Raw genomic sequence first — 12793 nt, forward strand, 5'->3', positions numbered from 1 at the left:
AAATAAAGTGTTTCGGTGAATTGGAGTAACTTTTTTAAGGGTACTAAAAATTTTAAAAATTTTCTCGTAATAATGAGTCATACATAGAAATGTACACTTAATTCATTTATCGTTTATAAAATATCTAAATATTCATAGAGTCCAACTTAAATTGCTTTATACTATAGTATTTGGGATAAAAAGGCAGTTACATGGTAAAGGCTTTTATAAAACCCATCTAGGCAAGACTTAAATATAAAATTTTATTAATTTTACACCTCGCACTATATTTATGTATTAGCAAAAGTAAAATAAACAGACATACAAAGAAACATTATTTTTTTATGTTCCAACAAACTGAAATGTAAAAAAATGCAAAAAAACAAAATTACAATCAAAAGAAAAATTATAGTTTGATTTAACGTATTTTGTGCTTAAATAGGACTTCATCAGGTCGTAAAAATAAATCGTCGCATATTTTGAATCCACAACCATTATTTATACATACCCAAATTTTAGCACATTTTAGGGCATATTTCTAAGATCAAAAATAAACCTACAACATGAATTTTTTTAGTCGGTATATTAATTGTCGATACAAGGAAATGAACAGTCACTCCATGAAAAAGAATAAAAAGTGTGGTTTAAAATTTTGAACGGAACTGCTAGGAATTCCTGTTACTTTTTTCCCTTCCAAAACTTCCGCCCAAACTCCTATGAACATTTGATGACGATAACTTATTCGCAATGTTCGTGAGACGTATAAATTACAGACTTCAATAGTACAACTTGATGTCACATAAAAAAATGGTAGCCCCATACAGTATTCTGCTAAAAGTCCTAGTAGTCGGTAGATAGCATAAACTATTTCTTATCTCATATTTTAATCCTTTTATACTATCTTGCCTCCAAAAAGGAGAAAAAATCCAAAATCTTACCTTAAAAACGGCATCCGAACATCACCAAACTTCACATAGTAAAGGTACGCAATGAGGACGGTCGCCGTAGCGAAAATCAACCCGAGACGACTCCTACGACTAAACACCATCCAGGCAGGCACGTGATTGTTTAGCCTGCCCCAGATGGTCACCGGCCCCCGGATATTTCTCATCTTTTTGTGCTTCGCCAGTCTTGAAAATAAATGGTCCAGGTTATCATCCCGCGAGACGGTACAGGAATATGGTTGCGGTGTAGTAAGCGGGTACGAGTGCAATAAGAAGCTAATAAAGTGCTCGGAAGTGCTTTAGGAGAATCGTTAGTTAGCAGTGGCGAAGCGTACGAGTAGACAAGGTAGACACTGTTTACCCAAAATTATCCAGTTATTTGTCATTAATTTATCACGTAATTATTTCATGTAATTGTTGAATTAAAATTTTAAAAAAATAACACAGAACGTAGTTGCTATCCTTACTATTATTATATAGTATCTAAACATGATTAATCCGAAGGCGCACCCCGCCTGCCGCACCGATTAAGATAAAAATACAGTGCTGACACCCAATTAATGTATACGAGCCCCAGAAAGACACATTGATATTTGTCTTCCGAAATTTGGAGCATATCGAACCAAATACGCATCAAGCAGGCTACAGAGGTCCGGCCGCATTCAGCCTATTACGTATGCAAAAATTATTCGCGGGGAAGACATTCGAGCTTTTGTCTATCGAAGTCGACCAGCTATTTTATTATGCTGTTGAGGGTTATTGTTTATGGACACGCTTGATCTGGTCAGCCGCAATACATCTTCAGTTTTGTCTGCATTTGGTGGGGGCGCGTGCTATAGTAATTTAATAATTAGTATTTTTATTTTTGGGTGTATAGAAACGGTTTTTTAGTGGTTATTTATGAACGACTGTTCGATATTGGCAATTGTATTTTAGTTGTGTTTTTTTGTAAGTAGTATTTATTTTTATCTATCTATCTTTTTATGCTAGTAGTAATTATTTATTTCTTTTTTATATCACTACATAATTTTTCTCTTTGAGTTAATATTTGATGCGCTTTCATTCTGTATTTCATTAAAGTGAATAATAAAAAATAAATTGAAGACATATTTTTTTCTAATTAACGATTTTTATTGTTTGTCTACCCGAAAAAAAAGTTCACGCTTCGCCACTGTTAGTTAGTACGTTAGTTTGAAGTAAATTAAATACTACTACCACTTCTATTCTATTTCTGTATGATACATTTTATATTTTAAATGTAAGGGTGTTCTTCCTTTGTTTTTATTGTAGGTTTAGTAAAGGGTATCCCACGATGAAGTGCGGTGATACACTTCTTAAAAAGGAGATTTTTGAAAATTGGTTTAGATTTTTTATCATCTCCCAACATTTTTTAAATTACGAATAAATGGGTCAACATGGTACTCTTCTCTTGCAATTTGTTCCAAAAAACTCAAAGTGCAAATCAAATATTTTATATCATCGATGGTTCTTTCAAAATCAAAAAAAACTTTTTCAAAAATTGAGATAAATGGCTCAACATGGTAGGTTTTTCTTTTTTTTTATACCGTACTGCGACTTATACAGTGCGGCTCCTAATTGTCCTTCTCCCCCTCTTATCTTTTGAATGCGTTTATATTTTGGAATGTGGCACACACCATTAGCAACCTAAATGCTACTTTTTGGTCCGTAGCTCATTTTGCAAAACTTCAAAAGGGACGCCATTTTGAAGTTTTGCAATTTTTGCAAAAAATAAAATTAAATAGAAAGGGGGTCATGCGATACATCGTTTAAAAGCTCCCATTGAATGCTTTATGGTCTTAGAATATTAAGTCATTACTTGTATAGTCCTTTTATTCTTACTTGAAGAAGCCAAATATTAAGGGACCGCAAAAAAATATATTAACTCTGCCGCCGCGCCGTCAGAGGCGTGCCGTTAAAACAAAGCAGGTGGATAATATAATAAGATAATCTTAATATTTTCAATTCAGTTTTTTTTATAAAAATAGTTTTACTAAAAAAATTAACTTCAACTGCTTTGATCTGAATGAATTATAATTTCTAAATCTGTTTTTGGTTTTGAACAGATTTAGAATAAATTCTACCAAAATGTTTATTATTGTAAAGCTTACATGGGTTATGGTTTTGACGTTATACAATGTTTTAAGTTAGGAGACCAAAAATCAGCTATTTTTAAGATAGAGATCCTTCTCCGGAGATAAAGTTTAATTTAATATACAATGTGGTTTAAAAATTCACAGAATATACAAGATGTCTCAGAGTTTTGCACTTTTATTTTATTTCTAACTTATAAGGCTGTTCATATTAAATTGCTTACTTTTTCGCAATGGGTCAAGCAATCCTTGGAAATTTATTGCCGGAATTGACAGATGCAATAATGAATCGGTTTGATGCACAATAACGTGCGATTTGTGTCTATAGTTTTTGAAAGAACTCGTCCATTATCTCAAAGAGACCTACGTAAGTCGAGACAAAATAAAATACGAAGTCTCGGTCTCAAAATATTTTTATGTCCCGAAGGTTACATGTTTCGCTTAAAATAAAGCATCATCAGACCTTATTAACGAGTAGTATCTTTCACGAGATGACCTGCTTTGTACTCAAAGTAAAACTCTCTGAGCCACATTTCATATTCTAAAAGACTCTTTTCAGAAGATTGAGAAATATCTTTAGCAGACAAAAGTACTAATGCATTTTTAAGAAATCCTTCTGTACTGCCAGCATAAAGTATAATGACTCGTTTGTCTCTTGAGCACAGATTATTCAAAACACAATAAGTGGTTTTGTGAATACGTCCCAATATATAATTCATAATACCTAATGGTATTTGATTACGTCATGCGTAAAACCACGTTTCATAAAATATATTATTATGTCTATTCATTTCACGATATAACTTAATCCTACGCCTCATCGTTTTTATCGTCATTCAAGTGAGAATAAAATGACTATACCCATAGCAAAATAGCAGCCTTTCAAAATCTTATTTTTCGCATTTTTATTGCGATTTAAAATAATTAAACTTTAACTTGCAAGAGTGACTGTGTACACGTAGATAAATAGTGACAATAATAAAATGCGAGAAGCGATTTGTATAAATTTGTATAAATAGCCATCATCAGTGCTACGACTCAAAATAAATATTAACAAACAAAAATAACAAAAACTCTCTCCCTAAAGGGGTCAAAACATAAAAAATGGTGAAAAAACTTATTTTAAATAAACAAATTTAGCCAAACGTACGTCACAATTTAAAAATTAACAATATTTGTACAATTTAAAAGTTCAGACAAAAAAGACAATAACCATCATTCAAAAAAAAAAAAAGAGAGTAGGCATTCTTGATTAAATCAAGGTACAAATAGAATTGCACTGAACGAAATAGCAAAAAATATTCTTTCCTTTTGGTATTATTCGCTTTTAAAGGTATTCGTAAACCAAGTAAGTTTTTGTGCGGAACAGTAACTTTTATGATAATAATGTGACATCACGTTTGACAAAAAATACAAACTCTACAAACAACACACCTACAAACAAATTACACCTGAACAGGTGTAATAAAGAAACTAAAAATAAATAAATATGCGAAAAATAAGATTTTGAAAGGCTGCAATTTTGCTATGGGTAGAAGTAATGACTTAATATTCTAGGACCATAACGCATTGAATGGGAGCTTTCAAAACTTCGCGTCCCGTTGCCATTTTGAAGTTTTGCAAAATGAGGTAGGAGCCAAAAAATAGTATTTAGGTTGCTAATGATGCATGCCAAATATCACGAAGAAAGGCAAGGCGCAATTCCAAAGTAGACCCACAATTCGTGATGGAGAGAACACAACGCAAAACAGGTTATTTCTTTGTTTGTGCGGTGTGCTGGATTGAAAATATAGTTTAAAATTTGTATCACTAGTTCATTCAAGTTTTTTACTGAAGAAGCCACATTATTGGCAAAACCATTGTCTCATTTAAATAAAATTTGTTAATATGATAGACAAGATGCGAATGATTTGAAGTAATCGAAAAAATTACATAGTTTGCCTTTTTAATGTCAGTGTTATTGCAATGTCGGTATCGTTTTATCAGTAAAAGCCTCGACACGTTCCTTTTACAGTCTCTCTGCGCTGTGTATTATATATTTTTTACATTCTTTATTTAATGTGTTCAGTAACTGTTTTTAAGGTATTTTCGATTTTATGTAAAAAATTATGTTTGCAGGCTACTAACCATGCGTTTGTTCTACATTTTTTTAATACAAATTGATGTTTGATTTGGTTGATGGCTGGAAAAATTAGCCTTAAAAGGTTAAACTATTTTTATTTTCGCCAAAGCTAAGAAACTACTGTACCTGAAGGTAATTTTCGAATAGATAAATTAAATTGTCATTATTTCCAAAATTATTCATTGTCGGAATATACATTTTTATCTTTATATACATCTTATTCTCATTAATTATAATTTCATTTAATAAGATAATAAACAGGAGGGTTTCTATTTAAAAAATGACTTTTTTTTTAAAAAGGTGTTTGTCAATGTACTTAACTTTTGAAGCTAATTTTTGAAAACCTTTACCAAGTACTTCTTTATCCTTCTTCGAGAAACTGCACTCTAATTCATATTAAAGTCTTTTGGTTCGACGAAATTCATGATGTTTCATTTAAAAATAACCAATTTTACCAATTTTATATAAGAACTGGCAATAACGCATTACTAAAAGTCCTATTTTACATAAGATACATTTTTACCCTTACACCAGTTAAGTTTAAGTTGACAAATTTTAAAACTTATATGTTATTTGCTTGTACTTGACTGTGTTCTACTTTATACACTTGCATAAATAAAAGAGCTCTAATTGAATACTACTACTACTACTACTACTAGTACTACTAATATTTACATGAAGCATATTACTATAGCTATATACAAAAATATACAGAATGATTCAAAGCAAACAAAAAAAAACCTAATAGTAATAGAATTTTAAAAACACAATGCAATGAATTATTTTAAATGCTTTGTTGTTTTAGGTCATCTGCTAGTTTAGAGCTAACGCTTATTCAATTTTTGTCCCTTGACAGGACACTCATTCAATCTAACATTAAAATTGCTGAACTTTAGATTTGATGAAAACCCACGGGTAAAAGCCCATAAGACTCAAATCAGGACTGCTAGGGGGCCAATTTATCTCAACTCATATCAGAAACGCATTGGACGTTGGTCCATCCTAGTGGAACCATGTCCGTTGGTTCTGGTCAAGAAAATTCTGCAGTTCAGGCAACAAATCTAACATCCTCACATAACGCTCTGAATTCACTGTAAGGTCCCCTTTCATCTTGCAAAAGTATGAAGCGATAATTTCTCGCGATGATATTGCAGCCCATACGATCACTTTTGGCGAATGAAGGAGTTTATGATGCTTCAATTTCGGATTGGTTGCATTCTAATAGCGACAAGTATGCTTGTTTACCTGCCCATTAAGACGAAAATAGGCTTCATCCGATAATAAGATCTTGATAAACGTTTATAAGCGCTCAATTGCTTGGTTTACGCATTCTAGTCTCTGGATGGCATCCTGGGCATTTAATCCTTGCAGCACTTCTAAAGCACCATTTAAATAGAAGTGCGGCTTAAGGCCCTTATGCAAAATGAGGAGTAGCTATGAACAGTTCGAGCACTTGTATCCTTCCAAATGGAGAGGTCAGAATCATCACGAATAGACTGATTATTTTGTTTCGCTATCTCTATAACTTTGGTCGTGCGGATTTTAATTTGTCTAGTGTTGTACTGGTCGCCACAAACTTATTCAGCTAATTCCGATTGAGAGGAATGCTTGGTGCATCATTTAAGTGATGTATACCTCGGACATTTTTGAAAGTTCTTTAGGCAATAGTCGCAGAGTTACAGTTTTTGTAAAATTCGCGCACGCGCACAGATGTCTTGGATTCACACAGTAAGCTAAAATGAATTTTCTTTTGAGACACTTTGTATAAGAAAAACCACATAAAACATATTTATTATCATGTTTCTCTAATACACAATTGCTTGTAATTAGTCTTTATGCTTTGGAAATAAATGTAAGGCCACTGTTCTGTATCCTTCTTATTGTATACACTTTGTACCATTCTGAGTTTGTCCGTGGACTCTTTACCAGATTCTGTATCTTGTAATATGCTCATATAGCTTTTAATACGCTACATTATCGGGTCTTAAAAGTAAAACATTGTGGGTATTTTGGTCCATTAAAGTCTTACTTGAATACTTTCCTTATAAATTATTCATATCTCAAACATAATAACAGACACATTTATCGATTTGTCAATTCTTGCATTTAGTTGCTAAATGCACATTTTATTTAAAAAAATTAGGAAATGGTCTACAAGTCTGCGCTTCAAATCACAATATTTTTTTTGTACTACGATTCTTCAAAATTTGAAAATCCCGAAGATCTTTTGACACGATCAATAGAAAAAATCATTAGGTAACCGTTTTTTACAACCCGAAAGTGGATTTAAAAAGTGAAATACATAAAAATTAAAAAATGTCAAACCTTCACCGAAAAGAAGAAAAGAAAAAGCAATATTAAAACCATACGTTTTAATACAGAATAAAGCAACACAGTAAAGAAGATGCATAAAGCTATTTACAAATAGAACACCTTTTTGGCTTTGGTCTATTTTATCCCGACACTTAAAGCTATTAAAACAAAAACTAGAGTCAAGATATAGAGCGCATGTAACGATGTTTTCCCTACAAAGTCTTATGTTTAGTCCGTTTGTACGGAGCCAACGGTGCGAACATCAAAAAGTAAAAACTAACGGAAAACACTTTCTTTATAACGGACACTACTTTGCTCAATACATAAAGCAGATTAAAGTTTACGTACTCTCTCTCCACCCGTTTCTTTACTAGTTTTTCCAGCTTATTTGGGGGGTAGTCCTTGTAGTACTTTTCGGCCTTCACCAGTATTGTTTCGAAGTCCACATTATCCGGTATGTGGGAGAGTCGGCAATGGATGCTGGCCATATCACAGTCTAAAAAATAATTATTACTATCATACTAATGTAGTGTAATTGAGCAAGGAGATGTTAGCATTATATAGTAAATATTAGGATTTTTTTTCTACTGTTTTTATTAGATTTTGCAAGGCATTTGAGAGGGTTTTTTAAGAGTTAAAACAAAATTTAGTTCTCAAATTTTCCTTTCTTTATACTGCTACCGGTTTCGCAACGTAAGCAAAAAAATATTAAACTTGAAGAACAAGCTGTACACCGTCGAAACGCTTTCGGTCTATTTCAGAGCAGCTTTGTCAAAAAGTTAACAGAAAAACACTATATAACAAAAAACAAAAAAGACAACATAATAAATATATTAAACACTAACGAGAATTGTCAAACGTTTCTGAGAAGGATATTTTCTCTCAGTTCACCATTGCCTGGAGAGGCATCTTTGAAGCTTCGAAATTGGTAGCGATATATTGAGAAATTTGGGAATTTTAAGATATTTTGCCCTTTTTAATCATTAAATTTCATTCAACTTAATTTATAGGATAATTAGAAACTATGATTTTTAGTATCTGATTTGATAAGTCATTCCTGATTTTTCATGCCATTTTTTTTCCGAGACACTTATTATAGTAGGGGAGCCTGAGATGCTAAATTTGGAATTACTAAATGAGTCATGAGGACTTATTGGATTGAGAAGATTAGATCTTAAAACGAAAACAAGTTTATGTTAGGTTTGCCTTTTAGTGGGGAGGTGATCATGTGTAAATATTCAAAAATGTAGCAAAAAACTATCACATGGAAATATTCGAGCGCGTCAGAGATTCATCGTGTATACGCGCTGTCTTTCTGATAACCGAGAGATATTAGTCTGATGAGTAATGCGCGAAACGCTGTAAAAAGAAGCAGAAAAAAAAGTTATTTGAGCGTGTCAGATATTCAGAGGGAACGTTAAGTCATAAACGTGTCCTATATGTGACGATTTGAACGCGATCAAAAGTCGTGATAGATTTTTGCAGATGTAAAAAAAAATGCGACCTTGAAATACTCGAGCGCGTCATATTTTTATACAGCCGATTCAACTTGATGTCTTGCTCGTCCTAAATCATAATCTGACAATTATATGGAGGAACGTTGTTAATCTGATAATTAAAAAAAAACAATTTTGTTTTTTTAATTACTGGATGTAATTGGGTTTTTTACAACTTTGTGACTTGCCCATTTTCTTACGCCACGCTCAAATCGTCAGATTATTGAAATATACACTATTCTTTATGTACTTAACTTATCTTGTCTTAATCTGACGGATTGCTGTCAATGCACGCCTTTATAGTAAGGATCCATATATAGTAGGGGTACATTATCTGACGCGATCGATTAACGCGCAAAATAATTTAATCGCAAAGGCTTTCTACAGCACAAATGAGTTTCTTTACTTTGGAGTCCTGTATATTTTAACATGTGGCTTTGTTTCATTTTATATTAGCATTAATACCATAATACACAGTTTTCAGATGTTTTTTTTTTTAATTTAATAATATACGGGTTACCCCAAAAAGGTCTAATAAAATAATTTCTTAATTCTTATTGGTTGTTAGATTGCGGCACATGTAAATAGGAAAGTAATTTTTTGTATTAATACTTTACTAACATTTCCACCGATCTGATTAAGCACATCCCACATATCGGTAAAAATACTCTTAGACATGATTGGTAACAGGTTCTCCGAAAATCAATTTAGATTTTGTTAAATTACATTTAACGAAAGACAGGACACAATTAACAAATATAAAAATAGCCGTGATGTATATGGGCTTAACATAACATTGATGAAAACCACTAATATAATTCCTCTCACTAAATTAATTAATCAATGTATCTTTCCTTCAGTTTTAAAACGTGCAACAATAGTTCCATAATATAAGAAGGGAGATGCTGAACAACCTGGAAATTACAGGACCATAGCATCACTATCAGTTATCTCAAAAATATTTGAAAAATGCATGGCTAGCTGAAGAGCCACTCGCTTTTTTAAATGCACTAAATTGTTTTCTGCCAATCACTTCGGTTTTAGACAGATTAAAAGGTACTGTGATGGGAATTTTGATCTTGTCACTGGAATCATTGAGTCATTCAATGGACTGCAGTTTGAGTATGTGCTGTTTTGCGACCTGAGCAAGGCTTTCGACTGTGTTGACCATGACATCCTCCTGCGAAAGTTAACTAACTACAAGTTTTGCCCAGCTAGCATTGAGCTTATCGCATCATACCTGTCTGATGGTAGGCAAACTGTTATGGTGAAGGGGGTGTCCTCGGCAGAGACTGTTCTCAATATCGGTGTTCCCCAATGAGCAATATTGGGATCCATTCTATTACTTATTTACATAAACGATCTACCCGAGTTAAGATCGTTTGAGCGATATACACTCTTTGCGGATTAAATTACCATCTCTTACCATGTGGATTTAACCAGATGTGTTTCATTGTGATAAAATATTTTTAACTTTAGATACTTAATGTTTGCCTTCTTATCGAGTTTTTAATTCATGGAACTTTCATTTTTGTATTTTACCTTTCTGACATATGTGAACGTTTGTAATATATTGACATGAATAAATTGAATTGAATTAAATTGTATATTTCATCAGACAGCTGGTATCATATCTTCCAAACATTTTAAGTTTCTTCCCGGTATTTCATTTTTTATTTAGAGTTGTTAGGATTCTTCCTGCATTCTTGTGCTTAACCTTTAATTATCTTCTAGATATTTGGCATAATTTTCCAATTAATTACAGGCAATAGAAATCATCTTTGATGCCTTTCGACTAATTTATATAATTCGTCATCTCTTTCTCTACCTAGAATTTGAGATTATTGTTTATTCAAGGCATTTGTGGACCATTTTTGTGTACACCTCTTTCTGTGTGTCTTCTTATTTATTAAAGACGCTTCTTGTGTCCCTCAGCCTTTTGGTAAGTTCACCTAAGTCGCTATGTATTTGTCTAGAATCAAGATTATTATACTAGATAGTATACAACTATATAATTTTAAAAAAATGCCCATTGTATCGAGGAATCATTGTCCCAACGATCTAGTAACGTTAGTAAAATATTTATTAATCTTCAGGCCAAAATAAATGGAGAAATTTCCAAGAGAAATGAAATTAAATATCTTAATATTATAATTGATGAGAATTTAAAATGGTGTATTATATTATAATTATCTTTCAGGCAAAGTTAGAAACTTAATTCACACGTTTTATGTACTTAGAGAAATATTTTGTAGCAATTTATGAAATAAGTTGCAACAACAACCCTAAGTCACTAGCTCTTATTCTTCTTGTATTTCTTTATGGCTTCTCTAACTAGGAAATTTAGCCACGATGCATGCCCGGCTATCGGCGTGAATAGGTTTAGCTGTCATCGGTTATGAGTAGAAAAGCGATTTGAAGAAAAAGAAAGAATGAGAAGGGAGAACAATCACGTTTTGAGCGGGTGATGGATGACGCGGAAGCCAAGTCACCCGTTGAAAAGAAATTGAGAGCGTTTCTCCTACTCCCGCTTTACCAAATAAAGTCCGACCCAAATTAAACATAGAGATAGCACAGACGTGCGGCGTCCTCCATTTCCCCGGCAAGTGCAAGTGGGGAATCGATAAAACATTGTCATTCTCTCTTTAACTAACCATTAGACTATAATAATAATAATGTTTATTTTCAAATGCAATACAACAAAAGAAATACAAAGTAAATTGAGGAGCTAGTACGCTGTGCGAGGACTTGCTGGTATTTTTTTTCGCCTTAGTATAAACCTAAATTGCAAAACAAAACAAACAAACTAAACTATGCACCTATTGCATAGTAAAAAAAAGAAAAATAAAACCCTATTTTTATTTTCTATACCAACGCATAGAAATTAATTAAAACTCATAAAACTAATTAAAAAAAAAATCAATTCAACAAAACATTTTTATAACAGGATTACCAAACTAAAGACCTACTACTGTATTTTGTAGTTCTTTGAAAAATCTATTTTTACCGTACTGCACCAAAGCAAGACACAGATTAAGATTAAAGGACCATATAAGTGGACATGTTAATTTCTAATATTTACCAAACCATCAATAAGCTGTCTATTTTGAAGGATAATAAATTTTTTGATCCTACTTTTAACCAATCCCAATGAGTTGCTACCTAGAATAACACCTCTCATTTCTACTGGTAAAAAATTATAACATCTGGTAAGATGATAAGTAAAACAATGTTGACCTATTGTCTTCCTAGCTGTAGTGGTTTGTGAGGAATTCTGTTGACGATTTCTTGTATTATACTGATAGGTAATTAATGAAATGTTTGTGTAAATATGTTAAAATATTATAAAAAAATATTTGACGAATATCGAAAATTTTTGTTTCACTGTAGAGTAGATCTGAGAAATATAGTCTAGGCTTTTTATAAATTATTTTAATGATCTACTCTTCTGTTTACGATTATGCGATTTCTAGGCATTTTAAAAATACGTCTCTAGCCCCTCCCCATTCTAAAATTCCATATTGAAGACGAGATTCTACCAAGGCATAATAAATTATTTTTAAATGCGAAATGCTTAATATTCCAGCTTAAAGCTTAAATCTACCTAATAAAGATCTTAAGGTATTTGCAACGTTTTGTACATGAATATTTCACCTAAGTTGTTCATCTATGGTAATTCCTAAATATTTTATGCTAGGTACTGCTGAAATATAAGTTATCTTATCGTTCAATTGAATATCTAACCTATCATAATTTGGAAAACCATCTCTGTATGATGAAAAACGTGGAAATTTAGTTTTCTCATAATTTACTCTTAATTTTTTGCGC

At 32.2% G+C, this 12793-nt stretch overlaps 1 protein-coding gene across 3 annotated transcripts in view; it reads right to left on the reverse strand.

The window, feature by feature from the left end:
• LOC126739937 (TBC1 domain family member 20) overlaps positions 1-12793 on the reverse strand; it is a 58464-nt gene that overhangs the window by 35701 nt on the left and 9970 nt on the right. For all 3 annotated transcript variants that reach the window (XM_050445767.1, XM_050445765.1, XM_050445766.1), the window contains exons 7-8: positions 7818-7965; positions 918-1109 (exon numbers count right to left, since the gene is read on the reverse strand). In XM_050445767.1, coding sequence (XP_050301724.1) covers positions 918-1109; positions 7818-7965 — 340 coding nt within the window. The remainder of the gene's footprint in view (positions 1-917; positions 1110-7817; positions 7966-12793) is intronic.

Source organism: Anthonomus grandis, chromosome 8, assembly GCF_022605725.1.
Source record: "Anthonomus grandis grandis chromosome 8, icAntGran1.3, whole genome shotgun sequence".
Lineage (NCBI taxonomy): Eukaryota > Metazoa > Arthropoda > Insecta > Coleoptera > Curculionidae > Anthonomus > Anthonomus grandis.